The sequence below is a fragment of the Centruroides vittatus genome, unplaced genomic scaffold, assembly GCF_030686945.1.
Source record: "Centruroides vittatus isolate TY-2023 unplaced genomic scaffold, ASM3068694v2 scaffold_435, whole genome shotgun sequence".
NCBI classification, from domain to species: domain Eukaryota; kingdom Metazoa; phylum Arthropoda; class Arachnida; order Scorpiones; family Buthidae; genus Centruroides; species Centruroides vittatus.
Genome location: NW_027122708.1, coordinates 361,574 through 383,785, shown reverse-complemented (window position 1 = coordinate 383,785; position 22,212 = coordinate 361,574). Strand labels below are relative to the sequence as shown.

Here is a 22,212-nt window from a genome sequence, read left to right as displayed (position 1 = left end):
TAATTCAGACTATTGATGCAATGCACTTCACTTCCCATTTATGTTCTTAGAATTGTATTGTTGGATATAAAACAAAATTATTATTATTTTATCATATTAAAAGATTGGTTTAATTTTTGGAACCTATATTATATATATATAATTTATTATTTATTATTTTTCATAATTAGGGAGATATGGGAGAACTAGGATTTCCAGGAGCTCCTGGAGCTCATGTAAGTTATTTAACATATTTTAGGAAGTTTATATTAAATTGAAAAAATTGCTCTATCATTAATTATTAAAATTATTTTAAGTTTTAAATTTATTATTTTGTTAGAATATTGCTTTGACCAATTAAATTATTCCTTATATTTTAAGATTAAAAAATGTTATGATGGAATTGCTTTCCATAAAACCTGATAAATTTTCTTTGGTTTAAAGATTTCAAATAACAGTTATGAATTAAATATTTTATTAATTTATGATACAATTAAAATGGAAATTTCATTTATAATTATAAAATATCATATTATCAATATCTACATATTTTAAAATTATAAGAGATTGGGTTATGTGGTACAGGATTATTGTTTTAGATTTAGTGTTAAATATACTGTATATATAATGAATTTAAAAATAAATGGAAAGGATTTTAAAAAGCTCATGAATTTAACTCATGAATTTTGTGGGATTTACAATACTCTGTATAATTGTGAATGTGAAAGATTACCTTTAGATTAGTGAAGCCAACTTAACACTAAGTTTATGTACACATATAACGTTGATATATACAAAAATTTACACAGTTGTTCACAGGAAACATATACAGTCACTTATGAATTATACACGCTCATCCATACAATGAGTTTTATACAATATCTGTCCTTTCGGCCAACCATACACATGCGTCTCTCACAGAAACTAATTCTCGGTTAATGTTCCTTCCCAACAATTGATTGAGACCCAACAAATGTTCCAATCTGCTGGTTAAAATTCCCACCAATGCAAACCAATTACTTCGATACTAGTCAGGTCTTACCTGCCTGTCTAGATACCACTTCTGCTTCACAACACGGTTCATCCGAACATCTGGACACACACACACAGGAAAAAGCGAAAAGATCCATGCAGCAATCTGCAATCCCTTAAACACACTTTCCTTCCCTCTAAAGTGCTGCCAACCTTTATACAACACAAACAAAAAACAAATAAAAACATAGCCCAAAACCCAACTATTACCGCTGAAACGGCATAATTTAAAAAAAAAAAAAAAAAAAAAACATATTCTTTATTTATGAAGTTAACAAAGTTAAATTTAATTTACATATATTAATGCTTTCATACAAAATTAAAAACTGCTATGCTTTATAATAAGTCATACCTTCCACACTATTTCCTGAAGCAGGCCACATAATGTAGCCAAAAATGTTCATTTCATTAAATTTTATTAAACTGTTTTCCAAGAAACAGTGTGGAAGGTGTGACTTATTATTAGTAGGTTTCAGTTCACCGTGTAGAAAATTATAACAATTACAAATGTCAACAAATAGTATTTACTGTTTCTAGGATTTATATTTGATTTTGAACTCATTTTCAATGCATTTAAAATAGTAACAGCTAATGTTTATGAATATAATATTAACATTGGTAAACCTTTCCAGCATTAATATTCATAATCAATTGCACTTTGCCATATTCAGTTACAATTCAGTATAATAACTTATTTGTGTTGCAGCATATTTAATCATTTGTAATCAATTAAACTGTGAGCCTATAATTTTAAACAGTACATTTATTTTGTAAATATTTTAGTATCTTAAATTACAGTTACCAATTCAATATGAAATTTGTCTATCAACAAATACAGTGCAGTGAGTCATTTAAAATTTCAATGTTTTCTGCTATCTGTAAATTCACATAGAATTTAATTTTATTCAGAAATAATCCATTTTATTTTTGTGAAATGTTTTATACTCAATAAGTGAATGCAGTGATTATTACATCATTCATGATACATCTTATACATCAGATAAATCAAAAATGTTTAATTGTTAACTTGAATCATCTAATATAATGTATTTGTCATAAAAAGGTATCAGCAGACAGAAGAATTTTTAAAATATGCAATAAATTTAAATAAATTTAAATTTAAAAATGATACTTAAAATGTAATAATAAAAATTTGAAAGTTTGAATTGATTTGCTGATGATTTATTAATTATACTTTTATAACAGGGTGCTCCAGGAGAGTATGGTCCAGTTGGTGATCCAGGTGTAATTGGTTGCAATGGAACTGATGTGAGGATAAATAAATATATATGTTTTTAATTAGATTAATATGATAGTTTATATAATAAAATTACAAACAATAAATATAAAAAAATGAAGTAAATGATTTAAATTGTACAACTTAAATGTCTTTTCACTACTCATATTCTTATGTGTTCTAGTATAAACTACATTCAAGATTTTTAAATTTATCATAGATCTATAAAACATCATCTTTATAATAGACAGATAGTTTTATCTTCATTTTAATTATTATAGAAATTTTTAAGGTTCATAGATTATTGGAATTTTTTAATTACTGTATATGAAACAATTTAATTTATAGTTGTAACTATTCTATAAGTTTCACAAAATTTAATAAATCATATAGACATATATAAATACACTAAAAAAAAAGCTGTATGTTTAGAAAGAGACATCCATTGTAATGGAATTTTATATGTGTAAGAGTATGAGAGAAAGGACCAATAAAAAATACAAAGCAAAATGATTACAGAGGTCTTCAATATATATTATAGTTATGTTTTAAAAAAATATTATTTTGTAACAAAATGACATATATTGGACATCGATTCTCCATTGAACTCTAATGTGTTATGTGGGAGATATGTTCCAGACCAACATTAAAATTTATCAAACTTACAAGCCAAACATTAGAATTTATAAGTTCTAACAAAAGTTCTAAGAACAGAAGATCAATAAAAATTCCTATTGGTTTATCATTTTAATAGAAACTATTAATTATCTGTATATATACTTAAAATATTTCTTTCGTTAATTTTTAATTCTTTTAAAGTTATTAATTACACCAATTTGACAATTCAATGGTTTAAAACTTTTATCGAGAACAATTTTACCTTTAGAACAATTAAGATATCTTTAATCTAAAATGAAAATAGATTTAAATGGCATGATTTGACAAGAATCTTATTGATGCAGTTAATGTCTTTAAAAGAATTATCTATATCGATACTCTATCAGTTTCTATTAGAAAGACAAATCAATAGAAGTGAATAGAAATTTTTATATTTTCAGTACTAATAAAACAATTTAGTTTAAGAAAAGTTTAATTATATCAATATTATCAATTTGTAGAAATTCACACAAAGATAATTTTCATATTAATTATTGGGTTGTTCGGAAAGTAATTTTCGTTTTTTCCATAGAAAAATAAACGCAATATTCTTATAATAAATAAATATTTTATTGAATTATATATTGACCATTTTGGTGAAATACTTGTTGTCATTGTTTCTGGTAGTAGCATGATTTCACATTCACAAAAATTTTGATCGTTGTTTACAAAAAACTGATCCAAGTGATTTTTGACATTGTCATTTCAAGTAAATGTCTTACAGTTAAAAACAATTTGTATAGATTGGAACAAGTAATAATTGAGTGTGCCCGATCTGGCGAATATGGTTGGTGCGATAACACATCCCATCTAAGCTATAACAGTTTCTGACGAGTTACCAAACTTGTGTGAAATTTGGCATTATTATGGTAAAACACTACCCTTTTTTGTTGATCAATTCTGGCCTTTTCTGTTTGATGATATTACTCAATTTGTTTACTCGATGGCAGTACACTTTCGAATCAATTGTTAAATTGTCTGGTAAAAGCTCAAAAAAAAATTTCTTTAAAATCCAACCATAGAGAGCATCTCTCGTTAATAACATGTGGAACCCATATATCGAGCTTTGAAACGAAACCAATTCGTTTTAAGTAATAATAAACGGTTCAATTTAACAGATTTAATCTCTTAGTGATTTCACGTGTTGTTATATGGCAGGTTGCTTCAATCAGTACCTTTATTTTGTTTTCATTGGCTTCAAATGGCCATCCAGAATGTGGTGTATCTTTGATATTAAAATTGCCAGAACACAATTTTGTAAACCAGTTTTGGCACTGTCTTTCTCTCAACATCTTCTCCAAACATGTACCACAATTTTTTTTTGTTTTAATGGCATTTTGGTTTTTTAGTTATAAAAAAGCAAAATATGCCAAAAATGATGCTTTGGATTTTCCATATTTGATGGGTCACCGAAAAAAACAATTGTACAGAATTAGTGTTACTAACCGTCTGGTTTTCACCCGGACAGTCTGGGAATTGACTCACTGTCCGGGTGAACTATTAATTTTGTCTGGGAATTTCGTAGAAATCTTGTTGGCCTGTTTTTTTTTTTTTTTTTTGCTTCTTCTATGAAGCTAAATTAGCTGCTCTTTCTTTCTTAATTTAGGTTACACACGTTACTCCTACACAAGTCCCTAGTCCTTAACTTTAACTGATTTAGAACCGGCATGCACGTTATTCTTTGCATTGTAAAATGACATTGCACATGCGTCAGGAACTTCTGTTTGAACGAATCTGACCTGCCGTCCGGGTCAGTGATGTTGTAAAGGTGGCAACACTATACAGAATCAAACAAAATTTTTTACAAATAAGCCTTAAAATGTCAGCTGTTGAAGTATATAATGAAAATGTGGTTTAAAATAAAATTGGCTGGTAAAAATACATCTAATTCCTCTAGTAATAAAAAAACGAAATTACTTCCCGAACAACCCAATAATTAAAATTGAAGACAAGTTTGTCAAAACAGGAAATTTTAAATTTTGGTGACCAAGTAGCCTAAAAGAAATGTTCAAGTCATCATGAAATGTATTCCAGAACATGAAAATGAATAAAAAGATGTCTGTTTTGATGGACTTTGTCTTCAATTTTAATTAATTAATATGACAATATTATTTGAATTAAAGTTTTTTATTCATTTTATTGTTTTTATTTAAAATTTTTAATCAAAGAGAACTTTACTATTTCTCTATGAAAAGTTGTTGATGTTTAAATAAAATGATTTATTTAAAATATGTATAAATGGATATCATAATTTCCTGCTTATAATCTACAAATGCAATTTTTCTTGAACAAAAACGTTTATCATTATATTATCCACAGAAGTGTATATGATCAGTAAGATAAATTTTGTTATAAAAAAGTTTGTCATATGATTTGTGCAAGTTTTCATTGTCATTTATTTGCTTCCTTGCCATATTAGTAAAGAAATGATACGATTTGTAAAGACAGTTAATAATAAAAAAAAGTATTCTCAAATCTAGGAAAGAAACAATTCATGTTAAAGCAGTACAATAAAAGTTTAAAATACAATATTATAATATAGAGTCAGTCCCAATTTACAATCTTCATGTCCAAAACTGATATATTAAGAAAATTATTTTTATGTCTGAATAATTGATCACATTTGCTAATGGCATAGTATAACAATTAAATGTTAAATGCAATATTATAATCTGTAATAAATATGCAGACTATATATCAATAACATATAAGTTAATTTGTGTTTAATCATAACTTAGGTTTGCACCATTAACATTCAAAAATTGAAAATGAAACTAACTTTTCTGGAGAGCTGTTCTGTCCAAGATTATCATTTTAATTTCAGATTTACAATAATAAAGCTAAAGTGAGTTAATAATAAATTAAATGAATATAAATTAACAACAAAAATAAAATTCTTTATTCTTTAACTTTACAATATAATAATGCTCAGGAGAACAAGTAATTACCATTCCCACACAATATGCCTGATTAAAATAAATAATAAAACCAATAAATAACAATAGGTACAAAAGTAAAAATAAAATTGTAGACTAAAAAGCATAAAGATAAATAAAACTTTAAAAATGTATAATCGCTTTTTACAAAAGTTCTTAAAAGTTGTAATATCCAGGAGGAGAGCATCCTCTGGTTTATTCATCAAATAAGCAGCTAAATAAAATGAAAATTTTGTAATCTACGTATTTGAATGCATGTGTACAACATATTATAGATATTATGAGAAGAAATGCAAAGACCCACTCCATTTGGTGGTAAAATATTGTTAAAAAGTTATAAAAGTAAATACTATCAAAATATTTTATATGTTCAAAGAAATCAGGAAATTTTAATCTGATACAGGCGACCTCAGTAGAATATATATATAGCAAATTAGCCAGTTTATTAAATAGTAAATATACTTTGTGCAATTTAGTAATAGTAGTTTAACTGTGACGGAGTGACAGTTCACCAAACAGGTGAAATTGATTTCAGGTGAAGATTATAATACTCCCTTCTTATAATTTTTGATTTCTTTGAACTGGTTTTCTTCTTTTGTTTGTTAATCTTTGTATTAGTAAAATATCTTAATTGTATAAATCATAACCTTATTAGAGATTCTGGATTTGTTACCAGAACAAACTTCCTTCATATCAACAGTGAAGATGAGTCTTGCCATTCTTGATTGAAGTGTCAGGGTCAGATGCAATTAATCATTATTGATTTATCTAGTCTAAAATATGTAAAGCTAAACTTAAAATATATTTTGTGATAGTCACGCGAGTGTACAATAGTCCACGAGAGGCAGTACACAAAAAAATAACAACAATTATTTATTTTTTTCATGTGATTAGCAATATACAGGATTCTTTTGGATTCCAACTCTTTTTTCCTCTTTTAATGTTATACAATACCCCAAACTGGGGTGAGGAATCAAGCGAATACAGAACAAAAAAACATGCTCGTGACAAATAAGAAAAGACGGATTTGTAATCTTACGACTAACTTACACTAAATTATAAACTAAAAAGGAAAGGAAGAATAGCAAGAAGTTGTAGTATGATAGAGGAGGTTATAAGGAATACTCGGGTTTTCTGTTTGGTATTGATGCTCTTCTGGTGGGGAACCACTCTAAATCATTTCTTGCTGATCTTTTTCGGATCTCTTCAAAGATTCTCCTTATACAAGGGACGTTGTCTCTCTCTCTCTCTTTATGTTAGCGGGGTCCTTTCTCTTTCTGTAGGCCACTTTCATCTCTCTTTGTCCTTCTAGACGATGAGCAAGAATGTAACTTTCACACGTCTACCTTCACTGAGAGTCTGACCCAAGAATGAACCTTCTTATCATTCTAGTAGCCTCAGGGCCTTCACTTCCCATTGTTAACGTGGTTCGTGGAAAGGGTTACCTCACCCACAAGAAGGAATGTTAATAGAAAATTTGAGAAAACAAAAGGAAGAACAAAGAAGAAAGAATACTTAAAACTAAACTCATCTAATATATACATTAATATGGCATATTGCCACAATTTTAAACAAAGATCAGCTCAATCATATCAAGAAAACTTCTTAACATAACAGAAAGTAAAATGATTTTAAAGCATTTTTTGATGATATAAAAATATTATTGTAGATTATACAGTGGCCTATAATCTGCACCATCAAAGTTTGAAGATTTTTTAACACATTATGCACAGATTATAGGTGGTAAATTTTGATACATATAAAATATGTTATTATACTGTTATAAAATAACATATTTTATATAATTTTTAGTTTATTTAGTTTCAAAATAAATATATTAAAGTTTTATATATATATATATTTATTTATTTATTATATTTTCTCCATATGTTTAATATCAATTTTATTTGTTCAGAAGAATAAATTAGAATTTTTTTCAATTTTATAATGAAATGCCAAAAAAAGTTAGTTAAAACAGTCAAAAACATTTGTTCTTGAAATATTGTATTATATATTAAAAAAAAGGATTAAAGGATAATTGATATATTATATATGCTATTCTAAAAATAAATCAAATATTTTTTAAAATATCTTTTATATTAGTGAATGAAATTTAGAAAATATGCTATTTGCATATTTTAAAATAGTAACTTTTTAGAAAATTAAAAAGTACGGTTAATATATCAGTAGTATACATTTTTTAAATTTATATTTATATTATAAGATATATTACCAATATTACTAAATTAGTGTTTTTACAATGTAATATGTATATATAATAGGGAAGACCAGGATTACCTGGTGTACCTGGCCCTCCTGGACCAAGAGGATTACCTGGAGAACATGGAAATCAAGGTTTTAGGGTATGTGTCAATAAATATTTATTTTACAAATTAATTTATTCTTTCTTTGCTGCCATTATTTTCATTTGGATAGCCCCAGCATAAAGTTTCGGTTGTGTATTAATTCTTTGATTGCATTACAAAGAGACAACCCTTGAGCAGTTAAAACTTTATACTTTAATGAACATTTTTGGCCATGTAAATGGCAATCTTAAGGTTACAAAGGCTGAACTAATATGAAACTCAAATTGTAGAGTACATAAAGAATGGCACTTGCACACAGTTTTCAGAAGAATACAGTTGAATAATGGATCACAGTGTATCAACAGGCTAATTATAACACTTCAGCTTCAACCAAGAGTGAAAATAAATTCCTTTTGGTGGCATACAATGATGACCTGTACTCTCCTATGTGGTTTCAAGCTAGTCAAGGATTCAACCATAGCATAATGTAGGAAACCAATGGTTTATTGTCTGCTTCACAATGAGAAAGGCCAAATCCTTGAGGTCCAAAAATCAGTTGTTTACAAAATACCTATGTTTCATCTTAATTTTAGAGTTGCATTGTCATATGTCAGATATACCTCAAGATTTGGTTATGAGTTTAATGGAGCAGAGAAGGAATGTCAACACTAATAAATATAATATAAGTGGCTATCAACAAATATAAGATGGGATGAGGTCAAGATTCTTAAGAAGGTTCCTAATATATCCAGGAATAGATTTCTGAAGTTCTGCAAATTTATATATAAGCCATTACTGTTGGATTATTAATAAGAAAGATGCCGATACATTTCATCCATTCTGAAAGTTCCTCCTTAAGGAACACATCAATTTGACTTCTTTACTGTTTATTATATACTTTTATTTTCTTATTATTAGTTGTAATTTTTAAAATTAATTTCATTTATCATAATTTTTAATTTTTTTATGTTATTTAATTATATATATAATGTTATGTATTCTAGAATTTGAATTTCATATTAATTCAATTTTTGGAACCTGAGATTGCCATTTACAAAACTGAAAATGTTCATTTAAATATAAAGTTTTAACTGCTCAAAGGTTACTTCTTTGTAATTTATTTAGTGAAGCAGTTGTTTGTTACTTGAAGCTTATTGTAATTGCATATGAATATGAAACTGAATACCTATTTTTTTATTAAAACCTCATTAATTTTTATAATAAGAATGAAACAAGTCTTACTTTCTCATGAGGAAATTCTATTTAATCTTTAATTTACTCTAAATTTAAACACTTACCTAACTAAACACCTACATTAGTGCTTATTATAAAAATTGATATAATTATTTTTAGCTTATGAATAACTTGCTAAATGATCAAAACATGACTAAATTTTTGAAATTGTAAATTATTAAAATAATTAACCAATGATTTTTGCCTAATGTACTGTAAATTTCAGCATATTAGTATAAAGCCATATCAAAATTCTGGTTTAGTCTTATAATTACTATTTTAAAAGTGATTAAAGCCTTCAGACATGAAGCAGACTGGAATTGAAATGTGAATAAGATATATGGTATTTATATTAGACATTTGTTGGAGATCTTTCAGACTTTAAAAGTTGACTTAAATGTTGCAATTTATGTTAGTCAAATGTATTAGTCATTTACTATTATTAAATGACTAATACATTATACATTAAATTATTAAAACTTTAAAAAATTGACATAATTTATAATATAACACAACATATTTAAATAGATAAAAGCAACCAATAATTAAAATATTTAATATTAATAATTAAAAAATTATTAATATTAAAAATTTAGAAATTAAAATCTTTAAATTTTTAATAGCAACTAATTTATTTTTTGATTTTAAAATGATAATTGATTAGTAATTCTATTCAAGGATTAAACATTTATTTGTTGAATAATATATTGTAAATAAAATATTTTTATTTTAGGGAGATCCTGGAGAAGGTGGAATTAACTCAATTGGTGTTAGAGGAGATCGAGGAGAAGATGGTTATCCTGGAGAACGTGTACATTAATTTTTTAAATTTTAAATTTTTTTGAATACCAATAATTGTTTTGATAATAATAATAATAACAACAACAACAACTCTCCCATGGTCACCACCTGGTCATGGTGGGAGAGACCAGTAATTTTACTGATCCATAGGGCAATGCAGGCTGGAACACAAGCTCCTGGTAGAGACACCCATGCCAGCAGTAATGTCTATGGGGAGAAATGAAGCTAAGAGTGACTACACCCACATTCTGTGGAGATATTTATCATGGTAGTAACCAGATCTAAGTTTGATAACGGCTCAGACGTCTCCTGGGTTAACAAGGTCCACATGCGTGGGTTAGGCAGAGGCTCACGTTTGAAAAATATGCCACAGTCTCCTTTGGTTACCAGTGGAGAAAGCAGCGCTGGCCCAAGCATGGCTACTTCAATGCCCTCAACAGATGTGAGGAACCAATCTAGCCTTGGTGTTTCTGTGGCAATGCATCCACAGACCATAAACGCTGGAAAACCATGCCAGTGGGTGAAACGGACAATGGAAATGAACAAGTTTATCATCCATACTTACTACACCATCACAAAACTTGAAACAAACATGACAGCATACAGACAACAACTACACCATAAATTCACAGAACAGTATTTTCATCTCACTGTCACCGAACAATGAGTTGTTGATCAAAAAAGAACAATTATACACAACAACCTTATCTCACAAACAACACTTGAACTCATCAAACAACAGGTTGCTGATCAAATACATCAACAGACAGAAACATCTAACATTAATGAAAATCACATAACCTGTCAGGATAATGTAGCAACAAGCACTGATTACAGCACACACACAACAACTACCACTATTGATACTACAGACACTTCTTCATCCATCACTGATAACATAGACATGGATTTAGTTAATACGCTCTCACTTATATTTCAGGAAACACTCACTAAATATACAGGTACAGATCCCACACAAAGACCACGAATACCAAAAATCAACACGTCAAAGGAAGTAGGAAAAACACTAAATTATGTAAACACTCACTTACTACCACACTACATTCATTCAGTTTCTACACTCTCAGACATTCATATGTTAGTTTATGCTGGGGCAGTCACAGTAGTGACACACCATGGACTGAAAGTACAATCACAGACAGATACACAGAAAACACAATTTATCACAAGCCTGCCTGGCAGAGAAGAATAGAAATACAAATAAATGACATTAGACAGCAATTAGGCAGGCTGACATAATACACTAAAAACAACATAACACCCAAATTAAAGAAACAGCTCAAAAACACTTTCAAGAAAATAAAAACACACACAAAACATGAACATCACAACACACATTACAGAATACATTGATACACTAAAACAAAAACTTGCAGCCAAAGCATGTAGACTCAAACGATACAAAACATGTACACTACGAAAACAACAAAATAAATTATTTACAAACAATGAAAAACTCTTTTACAGACAAATTAGTAACAAAACAAACACTGATACACAGCACAGTGGCACACCAACAGAAGAAGAACTCACAACATATTGGTCTTCTCTTTGGTCCAGTACTGTCACACACAATGCTGATGCAGGCTGGATCAAGGAGGTGAACAAAAACTTGCATAATATACCAACTATGCCCTGTGCTGAAATAAACATACATGACATCCGCTACTCTGTTAACAGAACACACAACTGGAAGACACCTGGTGTAGACAACATTCACAATTTCTGGTATAAAAAGTTTACGTCATTGCACCAGGAACTAGCTAAACATCTAACACACATCATCATCAATCCACAAGACATGCCAAATTTTCTTACTCAGGCATCACCTACATGAAACCTAAAAACAACAATACCACAGACCCCACACAATACAGACCAATTACATGTCTTCCAACACTCTGCAAATTATTGACATCCTGTATCGCAAACAAAATATACAAACATGTTGAAGAACACGACATTCTTACGGAACAACAAAAAGGTTGCTGTAGAAATCACAAGGGATGCAAAGAACAGTTACTCATAGATTCAGTCATTCTACAGCAAGCACACAAACAACACAGAAACATACACATGGCATATATAGACTACAGAAGAGCATTCAACAGTGTTCCACACAGTTGGCTGTAGAATATGTATTCTACACATGTACAAAATACATCCATCACTCATTGCATTCTTCCAAAACACTATGCAACACTGGAGAACAACACTACATCTCAGGGTTCATAACACTTCCATACAAACAAACCAAATTTTTATTAGGTGAGGAATTTTTTAAGGAGATTCCTTGAGTCTTCTCTGGTTCTGCCTAGCCTTGAACCCATTATCCAACATGTTAAACAACACGCAATATGGTTACAATATCAGACATGAAAAAACAACATGTCGTCCATGTACATGAGAGTGACAGTTTATACTGTCACATCTCATGTACATGGACGACATAAAACTTTATGCATCCACACAAAAACAACTTCATCAACTCCTACAAATCACACATTCATACACCAAGGACATATAAATGGAATTTGGCCCAGATAAATGCAAAACACTTCACGTAGAAAAAAGAATCCTGAAGAAAGAAGATTTTGCACTTGGAAATGGAGATGTTATTGAATCTATGGAAGAGGGTGAGTTCTACAAGTATTTAGGATTCCAACAGGCCAAACTAACAGAACATGCACAAGTAAAGCAAAGATTAATTAAAGAATACCAAAGTAGGTTAAATGCTATTCCCAGAACAGAGTTAAATGCAAAAAACACAGTTAAAGCAATAAACATGTATGTCATCCCAGTACTTACATGTTCTTTCGGAGTTATACATTGGACTCACACAGATCTTGAGCAACTCCAAACAAAAACAAGAACAATGCAGCATAAACAACATCATCTTAAATCTGCCATAGAAAGACTAACCCTTCCATGTAAAGATGGTGGATGTGGCCTGATTGATATAGTTAACCCTCACTACAAACAAAAATACAGTCACTGCAAGAGTTTTTCTACAAAAAGCAAGAAACATCACAGTTAAGTAAAGCAGTAACTCTAGCAGACTCGAATAACACACCATTAAATTTACACTCACAGCATATGGATACGACACAACATATAAAAAACATAGACACCGTTAAGCAAATGTGGGCTCAAAAGGCACTCCATGGCAGGCATCCTTATGACCTGGTCCAGAATTTTGTTTACAAAACTGCATCAAACAGCTGGTTAGCTTGGGGATGCCTCTTTGGGGGAGACAGAAGGATTCATGATTGCCATACAGGATCAGGTCATAAATACTAAAAACTACAGAAAACACATACTCAAAGATGCAACACTCACAAATGACACATGCAGAAAATGTCACATCCTGCCAGAAACTATATAAAACATCACTCCTAGTTACAAGCTCTTGGCACAGATAGATTATTTACATAGACATAATCAAGTAGCAAATATAATACATCAAGAGCTTGCAAACAAATACAAATTATTAGACATCCACGAACCATACTACAAATACATTCCACATACAGTATTGGAAAACAACACACACAAAATGTACTATGACAGAGCCATAATCACAGATAAAACAATTTGCCACAACAGACCAGACATCACACTCATTGACAAACACAATAAAATCACATACATTATAGACATATTCATTCCAAACACTCACAATGTACAAAACGCATGCACTGAAAAAGTCAGCAAGTACACAGAACTTGTCCAGGAAATAAGGCATCTGTGGAGGATGGATAGGGTGCTTATTGTACCTGTCGTTCTCTCCTCTACAGGTGTCATACCACACACACTACACAAAAGCCTGGGAACATTACAATTCAATAGAAACACATACATCACATTACAGAAGGCCACTATATTGAATACATGTCATATTGTGAGGAAATTCCTGAATACAGACAAACACACTGATACACTTCTTTAATTTTTGTTTTGGTTACTATGCCTTGACTTTGGTCCGGCATAGTACACAGCCACTGGTGTTAACCAAGTATATCTCACATAATCCAACACAATAATAATAATAATAAATTTGAATTTAATTTTACATAAAATTTAAATTAAATATAAAAATTTAGAAATTTATTAATTATTCTATATAGTACATGTAAGTACAACATAGTGTCAAGTGTTATGTCATATCACTTCCTGACAACTGATATCATGTCATATCATCTGAAATCCCACACCACTAACGTGATTTGAAATGATATTTTTACTAGAAAATACTTTACACAAAGTTTGATGTAGCAATCTAAAATATGATGCAATAAACAAGATAAATGTAGTTGCATTTTAAATGAAACATTTGCTTATAAATTTCATGAGTCCAAATGATTATATATATATAAAAAAACTTTAAAATGGAACTGTTTTCCTGTAGGCCTTGACTGGTGTAGTCATAAAACTAAAGTCAGTTGCTGAGAACTGGTTTAATACTCACATAAAATAATAATACCAATACAATATCCAGCAAAAGGAAGAACTTTACTGCAAACAAATGCTTTTATCCATCTAAAATGGATATCTTCAGGTTTAAGTGGTAGAACTCAAAGTATGCTTAAACCTGAAGATTGTTTTAGATGGATGAAAGCATTTGTTTGCAGTAAATTTCTTTTTCTTTTGTTTGTGTCATTATTTTACTTGAGTATTAACCTAGTTCTCATCAATTGACTTCAGTCTTAATGGCTATGCCAACCAAGGTCTACAGGAGACCAGTTGTGAAACTATGTAGAACATTGAAGAAGTTGAATTAAAATGGACCAATATTTTTTAACATTGTCAAATCAGTATTTTAAAAGATTAGTTTCTAAGTACGATGCCTCCATACAAACAAGTAAAAATATACAAACATTAAACTGATTAAACTGATTAAAGGAGCCAAAATTTTATTAGATTAAATGATTTTTGGGAGACCTCTGTCTCATTGTCATATTCCTAGAACATTTGAATCAGAAATCTGAAAAACAACTTTAACATTCAATGGAACTTCATAGATGTTCTTGTGCAAATTTTCTGATTTGAATGTTCTAGGGATCTGATGATGGGCTAGAGGTAGCCAACTCAGTGGGTCAGAAATCCAGGAGTACTCTCCAATGCAGCACCCTACCTGGCGGGAAATTCAAAAGTATGACAACCATGTATATCAAACCCAAGCTATTTAAACCCCATAACTGATAATCTAAGCTTTTAAACCCATAACCCGGGGGACAGTTAATAATGTAATTAATTAATTTATTGTTTATGTAAAATAAATTGCAAAATATCTTTTCTGAATCCATAAAACCGTTTTTTACATAAACAACAAATAAACTAACTGTGGGGTTTAAAACACTTAGGTTATGGAGTCATGGGGTTTAAAATAACTTGGATTTAATATATATGGCTTTCGTACTTTTGAATTTTTCGCCAGGTAGGGTGCTGCCTTCGAGAGCACTGTTCCAGGAGGTAAAATAAAAAAAACAATGAAAATCTAATATTTTTTACACTGCAAACAGCTTGCAATGCCTTTTGATTGGAGACGATAAAATCATAAAATTCTTTACAGGTGTATTTGAAATTTGTGCACACTTGTATTTCAGATTTTACATATGTTTCATTCAGTCGATTACAACTTTTTGACCAAAGTTCGTTTACTACGCTGAAAAAACGTTCAGCAGTGGCATTTGTGATAGGGATCAATAGAGTGAATGCAACAAGTTTTTTTATTTTTTTGCCAGATTCACCCACACATTTTTCAAAAAAATTGACCCAACACAAGTCTATCTCTTTGGTTTGCTTGCCACAACTTTACAAATTTCTCTTAGTAAACAGTAATCATCATATAATTTATCCTCATTTATAGGCACATTCAGAAAAGAACTCAGATCTTTTAGTTCATTCCAGTCAATTTCTTCGTCCATTGTCAAAATGATCACTTTCTTGTAAATACTCGAGTTATCAAATTCTAGCTGCTATGCCATTCTGTATGTTTTGAGGGTTGAGGGGCAGTAGCAGCTCCAAATTTTTTTTCAATGTGGGTGACGCAAAAAAATTTGGGAGATTTTAACAGCATTCTGGAGTCAGGGATTTTAAAAACTGAGGGTCTTTTTCCGGGAGAGTTGGCAACCATAGCTAGAGGTATCCTGTAAAACATTTAATCTAATAAAATTCTTTATCCTTTAGCTCATTTAATCAATCAGTTTATCATTTGTACATTTTTACTTACTCAATGTTTTAAGTTAACTGTCTTAAAGTTATTAAATTACACCAAAATCATTTATTTTTATTTTAGGGTCCTGTAGGATTAACAGGTTTTACTGGAGAGAAAGGACCAAGAGGCAGTCCTGGATTACAAGTAATTTATTTTTACATTAAATTATGTTATATTTGAAGTAATCGTGACTGCTGTGTTTAATTTTAATTATATAAATATTAAATTGTAACATAAATAATAATATGAAAGATTTTGCAATAATCCTTTTAATATATTTAGAGTTGTCTGTGAATATAAAAGGTTTTAATAAATAAATGAACTTTTATTGAATATTTATGCTCTGAGAACGTAACATTAATCTAACATTTCATAAAGAAAATATTTTTAGAGCTTAAAATACATATAAAACAGTAGAAAAAAAGAGATTAATTTTAAAATTATTTTGTAAATTATAAATATTCATATACATAATTAATAAGATTAAACTGTTTTTACGTATTAGTGGACAGGCATTATTTAGATATTAAACATAGTTTATGTAAATTATGTCAAGAACAACTTTCAGTTTATTGTGTAATTTGTTCATGTCCAGACAGTTAAAAGCTTAGAATACAATTTGGAATTTCTATATTGTCTTACTGTAAATTGAAGGAGGAATTTTACAGGGATCTATTTCAAATGGATCCTATTATGATAGTAAGACTACATAATTTCCTCACCAAATATACTACCCTGCAAGAAGATTAGTGAAGAAACCAATGATATGGTCTGTTTGACAGTTGATAGCTACACCTTATATAATATGGAAAGTTTCTAATTATATTCACAGAGTCAAATTCTAATTTATAGATTTCTTTGTTTGTTGTGACTCTATTAAGAGTTTTTGTAACAGGATTAATTCCTAAATATACTAATAAATGATTTGATATGAATATTACATAATATAACATATAAATAATATTACATATACGTAATTAAATATAAATTCATTTTCATATAGCTTTGGAAAGATAATTTTTGAACTGGTACTAAATTTGCAAGAGTATTTTATTTAGTCAATATTTAAAATTTGTTTTGATGCATATATTTTTAAATATAAGAAATTAGAATTTTACTTGTTAACTAAATAAATGATCATCAAAATTATCTATTCTTTCTTACTAACATTGAAAAATGTAAAAATATTTTTATAATTCAGTTTTATTATAGCAATTTGATTATTTTGATTTATGAAATGAATTTATTAAAATTATATTATGTATAATATTAACAGAATGAAAAAATAAGTACAGATACTTCTAATTTACATAAGCATTCCTTTCCACAAATTTGTATGTAAAGTCAAGTTTTATATAATTCAGAATTTGTTTCTTCATGATAAAATGATTATTATAATAAATTTTCTGATGTGTAAAGCACAATTATACACAACATTATATTATATTTACAGTGGTGACCAAAAAATGTAGCATGGTCCTAGTGCTGATGTTTTCCAATTCAGAGTTTTCAATTTCTTGTTTGATGTCTCCAGAAGTAAAAATATTTGTCCTTTTCTTTTGAAGTTTGCTATCCATTTGCTTAGTGGTAATTCATGGTCATCCAGATCTTTTATCAGTCAATACAAGTCTCAGTTTTTCTAAACATGTAAGGAATTGACTGTAGGCATTTTAACTGGTCTATCCTTTCTGCAATTACACAGAGATTTAAACTTTCATCTCTTAATACTTTAATAACTGATTTTGATTAAAATATTTATTATTTTATTCAAAATAAACTAAATATGTTTATTTAACTTGAATTTGAAGTGAAATTTCAAAATTTATCAGCATTGCTAAATTTTTGTCCAAGCACTATCACACAAACTTCATTACAGAAACATCGTTAAATACAAAATATTTCTTTTCTACTTTGCATTTCAGGACAGAAGAATTATTTCATATGCTATTAATTTGCACTAAATAATGAACACCAATTAATTTTATTTTTAATTTTACATTTTAAATTTTTTATATAAAGTAATAAGGTGTTACTAAACTTTTGATCACAACTATATATAGTATATCATCATCAAAGTTGATATTACTAAATTTATCAAATGAATTAATTATTATTATAATTATAATTATTTTTATAGTAATTTTATTAATATATTTTTATTTACACAAGTTTAAGAACTCCTATGTAAAAATTTTTGTTTTAAATATTAGTCATTACTTAATTTAAGGGTCCAAAAGGATGGATTGGAGAACAAGGACCTCAGGGAGTTGTAGGAGAGAGTATAAAAGGACAAAAAGGTCAAAAAGGTGAACCAGGTCCTATAGGTGATCAGGGTTTGCCTGGAAAATCAGTAGAAGCTGCTGAAGGACAAAAAGAAAGTGTTTTTCCTGAACCAGGACCACCAGGGCCACCAGGACAAACTGTAAATTAATTTCTTATTTAATTCTATCCTCCAAAAATAAATTATTTTGTAAGAACATTTAAAATTTACATTATTAATATTTTCAGGGAAGTACTGGTGAAAAGGGACCAACTGGATTTAGCGGAAAACCAGGTGAACATGTAAGATATATTAAATGGATTTATAAATTGTAAAAATGTTTATTTATAATAGTTTAATAACAACAATTTATACAATTCTTTTTATCTTCATACAATCTAGGGTGCTCCTGGTGCCTCTGGACCGAAAGGAGAAAAAGGAGATCGTGGAGATGCAGGTGCTAGAGTAAGCTCAAATTTCCTAAATTTTACTAATAAATATCATAAACTTTAATTTCTGATAAATTAAATTAAAGGAAGAAAAACTACTGTAAGAGATAAAAAATATAAAAAGTGATTGTTTTACTAATATTTTCTAAGTAATGAAAGTTGTTTTTTACAATCTCCACAAAACTACCTGTATAAAGCAATAAAAATATGTAACACTTACAAATCAGCATGAAGTAGATTTAATTAAATGATAAACAATATTTCCCTCTGTTTTTAATGGTCATCATCAGGTTTACTCTATGTAGAACTAATAGAATGCATGTTTTTTTTAAAAAGAACAAAACTTTAAAAGTTTTGAATGTCATGAAATATGTGCATGCCCAATGACGTGTTTTAAAATGGAAGAAAACGTTTGTTTTTTATTTAATTAAATCTACATGTAGTGACTCCCGTAGAGTGAGATCCATGGGGCACATGAAGAAATTAATGTGAAAGGACCTAAGTATTGACAAATAATGTTTACACTTAACCAAGAGAGCAAAAATTGTTTTTTACATGATATGATGTACAGTCATGAGACTATATGGGTCATATCAATCTGATCGCCTGAATAAGAATGATTTTAGTCTTACAAACTAATGGATTTCCATCCCCTTTTCCTCAATACAATGCTTATATGCGGAAGCCCTGCACAATTCCACGATGACATATTGGATCCCGCAAAGACGACAATAACATATACATAAAAAAACTTATATTCTCATAACTAATCATCCTAATTAGATCCTCAGATGGTCTAATTCAAAAATATATGTATCCCTCGCTGACGGTCCACTGTCCCAGCACAATGGAAACAGATCATTCAATTTCAGATCAAGACATTCCTTCGTCAATGGCGACTATCTCCTGGTTCTGAAGCTCTCTTTTCCTTGTTCCTCTTATTTGTTTCATGTAGCTTATCCGTCCGAACCAAAGTTTTTCAGGCTCAGCTATTGAGCTCTCGCTTTCTATCTTTCCCGAAGAGTCCAAAAGATAAAGTATCTTGATGCGAATGTCCATTCTTTTTATAATTCCCGTTCTCTGAAAGTAGATCACTAACGTGTGACACTATCCCAGACCAATTATAAGGCTCCAAACACAGCAGTCAGGGAAAGGTGACAGCTGGGCAAGGGATGAATGTTTTTGCGACACACTTACAACAATATATGGAAACGCAGTACAAAATAACAGAACAATATATATATATATATATATCTACTAGTGTATAGTAACTTTTCTTTGTATTGATATATATATATCAATACAAAGAAAAGTTACTATACACTAGTTGCATAGCACTATATTACTTCATGCTGATTTATGTATTTTTAATAGTTTTTTAAAAATATTTTTATAATACATATGCACATGCAAAAGATGTTTCAAATAAGTTGATCCAATTTGTGTTGAGCTTTGTCACTATGTTTATGATATTCTTTTCTCCTAATAACAGTTACAATACCAATAAAAATCAATAATCAAACATTTTTATAAAAAATGGGACTCAAATGTATGATCTGATAAACAAGGAAAATTGTTCCCTGCTGCAGATGACAGTTTATTAAAACGTTTTTATTTTTTATAGAACATTTATTAGAACATTTCCCATTAAAAATAAAAATGAAACAGTTGAATAATCAATTTTTATTGTAATGATTATAAAATTGAATATTTAATTCAATATTATAAAAGTTAAAAATAAAACATCTAAAATCACAACAGTTCAAAATAGAAACAAATAAAAATGTTTTCTGTCAAATTTATTAAATTGTTCATTATATATAATTAGACATATTAGAAATAATAATAGTTTACTCTATATGATATGTCAAGATAAAATCGTTTTCTGGCCTTGGTGATTGATAGTCGGATTGGTGTGAAGCACTTTGGCTGGGTTGATATGTTATCCATTTTATGAGAGTTAGGCATCTGTAATGCAGTAGTCATACTTGGTCCAGTGCTGTGTTTGCCACTAGTGGCCAAGGGAGAGTAGCAGATTTTTTTTAGTGCAAGCCTCTGCCTGATCCACAAATGTGAACCTTGTTAACTCAGGTAACATTCAGGCTGGTATTAAGCTGAAAATGTGTCTATCATTTTTTTACCACAAAAATAGATATGCTTATACACCTAAAGCCAGTCATTTATAAATCAGTCACCCTTGACATAGAGAATAGATACTGTTTAGCAGCCACCACTCTGGATCAGCCACTATTTTCTTTATTTCTTTCTATAGACTTTAATTGCATGGATGTCCTTACTGGAAGCTTACACTTCAGTCTGTAATTCATTGGAACTACTGAGCTATTCTCACAATTGATAGTGACTAGCAAGAGAATTATTATTATTATTATTATTATTATTATATAATTATACAAAAAGATATTTAAAAATGGTAAATTATATTATTTAATTAACTTTGATTAATTGAAATCTACTAATATCATTAATCAAAATTTTCTTCAAAGTAAACTAAATTGACTTTATTGCAAAAATTATGATTTCTCTCTTTGTGTGTATGTGTGTGAAGCCTTAGAGTCCAAACTCTTACTAAATGTGCTAAAAATATATTTTAATATCAAAAAGAAATTGTATAAAATAAATGCAGCACAAGCAATGCAAATGTAAACAATGTAAGTCCTGAGTGAGACTTGAGCACACAGGTGTTAGGATCTTAATCAATGCCAGACTGGGAGTTTGAACTTTGACTCTGATGCTTTTAGAAATGACAGAAATCTAGTTGGATCAGGGAAACAGAATGGTTTTAATGAAAGAAAAATGCCGTGTGTTGCAATTAAAATTCCTAAATGTCTGAACAGGAAACATAACAGTCTAATTTATGAGCACAGGTTTTAAAGTTCCATCAACATCTGGTCAGAATTGAGATATGGTGTCAAGTTGAATACAGGTTGTATCATTGGCCAGGTTGAATCCCAACCAATGATAATATCTTTGGATTATTTAGATCCATTGTTCAAGAAGGAGTACACTTTATTAGACTATGTAAGCTTTTAGTTTTTCTGAATAAATGGGTTTCATTTATAAAGG

The 22,212-nt window shown here is 29.3% G+C and overlaps 1 protein-coding gene across 1 annotated transcript in view; it reads left to right on the top strand.

Annotated features, from left to right (window-relative positions):
• Nucleotides 1-22,212, top strand: part of LOC136989031 (collagen alpha-2(IV) chain-like) — a 126,350-nt gene that overhangs the window by 26,260 nt on the left and 77,878 nt on the right. The window contains exons 4-11 of the mRNA XM_067287074.1: nucleotides 171-215; nucleotides 2,218-2,280; nucleotides 8,124-8,204; nucleotides 10,114-10,191; nucleotides 16,501-16,563; nucleotides 18,647-18,841; nucleotides 18,928-18,981; nucleotides 19,082-19,144. Coding sequence (XP_067143175.1) covers nucleotides 171-215; nucleotides 2,218-2,280; nucleotides 8,124-8,204; nucleotides 10,114-10,191; nucleotides 16,501-16,563; nucleotides 18,647-18,841; nucleotides 18,928-18,981; nucleotides 19,082-19,144 — 642 coding nt within the window. The remainder of the gene's footprint in view (nucleotides 1-170; nucleotides 216-2,217; nucleotides 2,281-8,123; nucleotides 8,205-10,113; nucleotides 10,192-16,500; nucleotides 16,564-18,646; nucleotides 18,842-18,927; nucleotides 18,982-19,081; nucleotides 19,145-22,212) is intronic.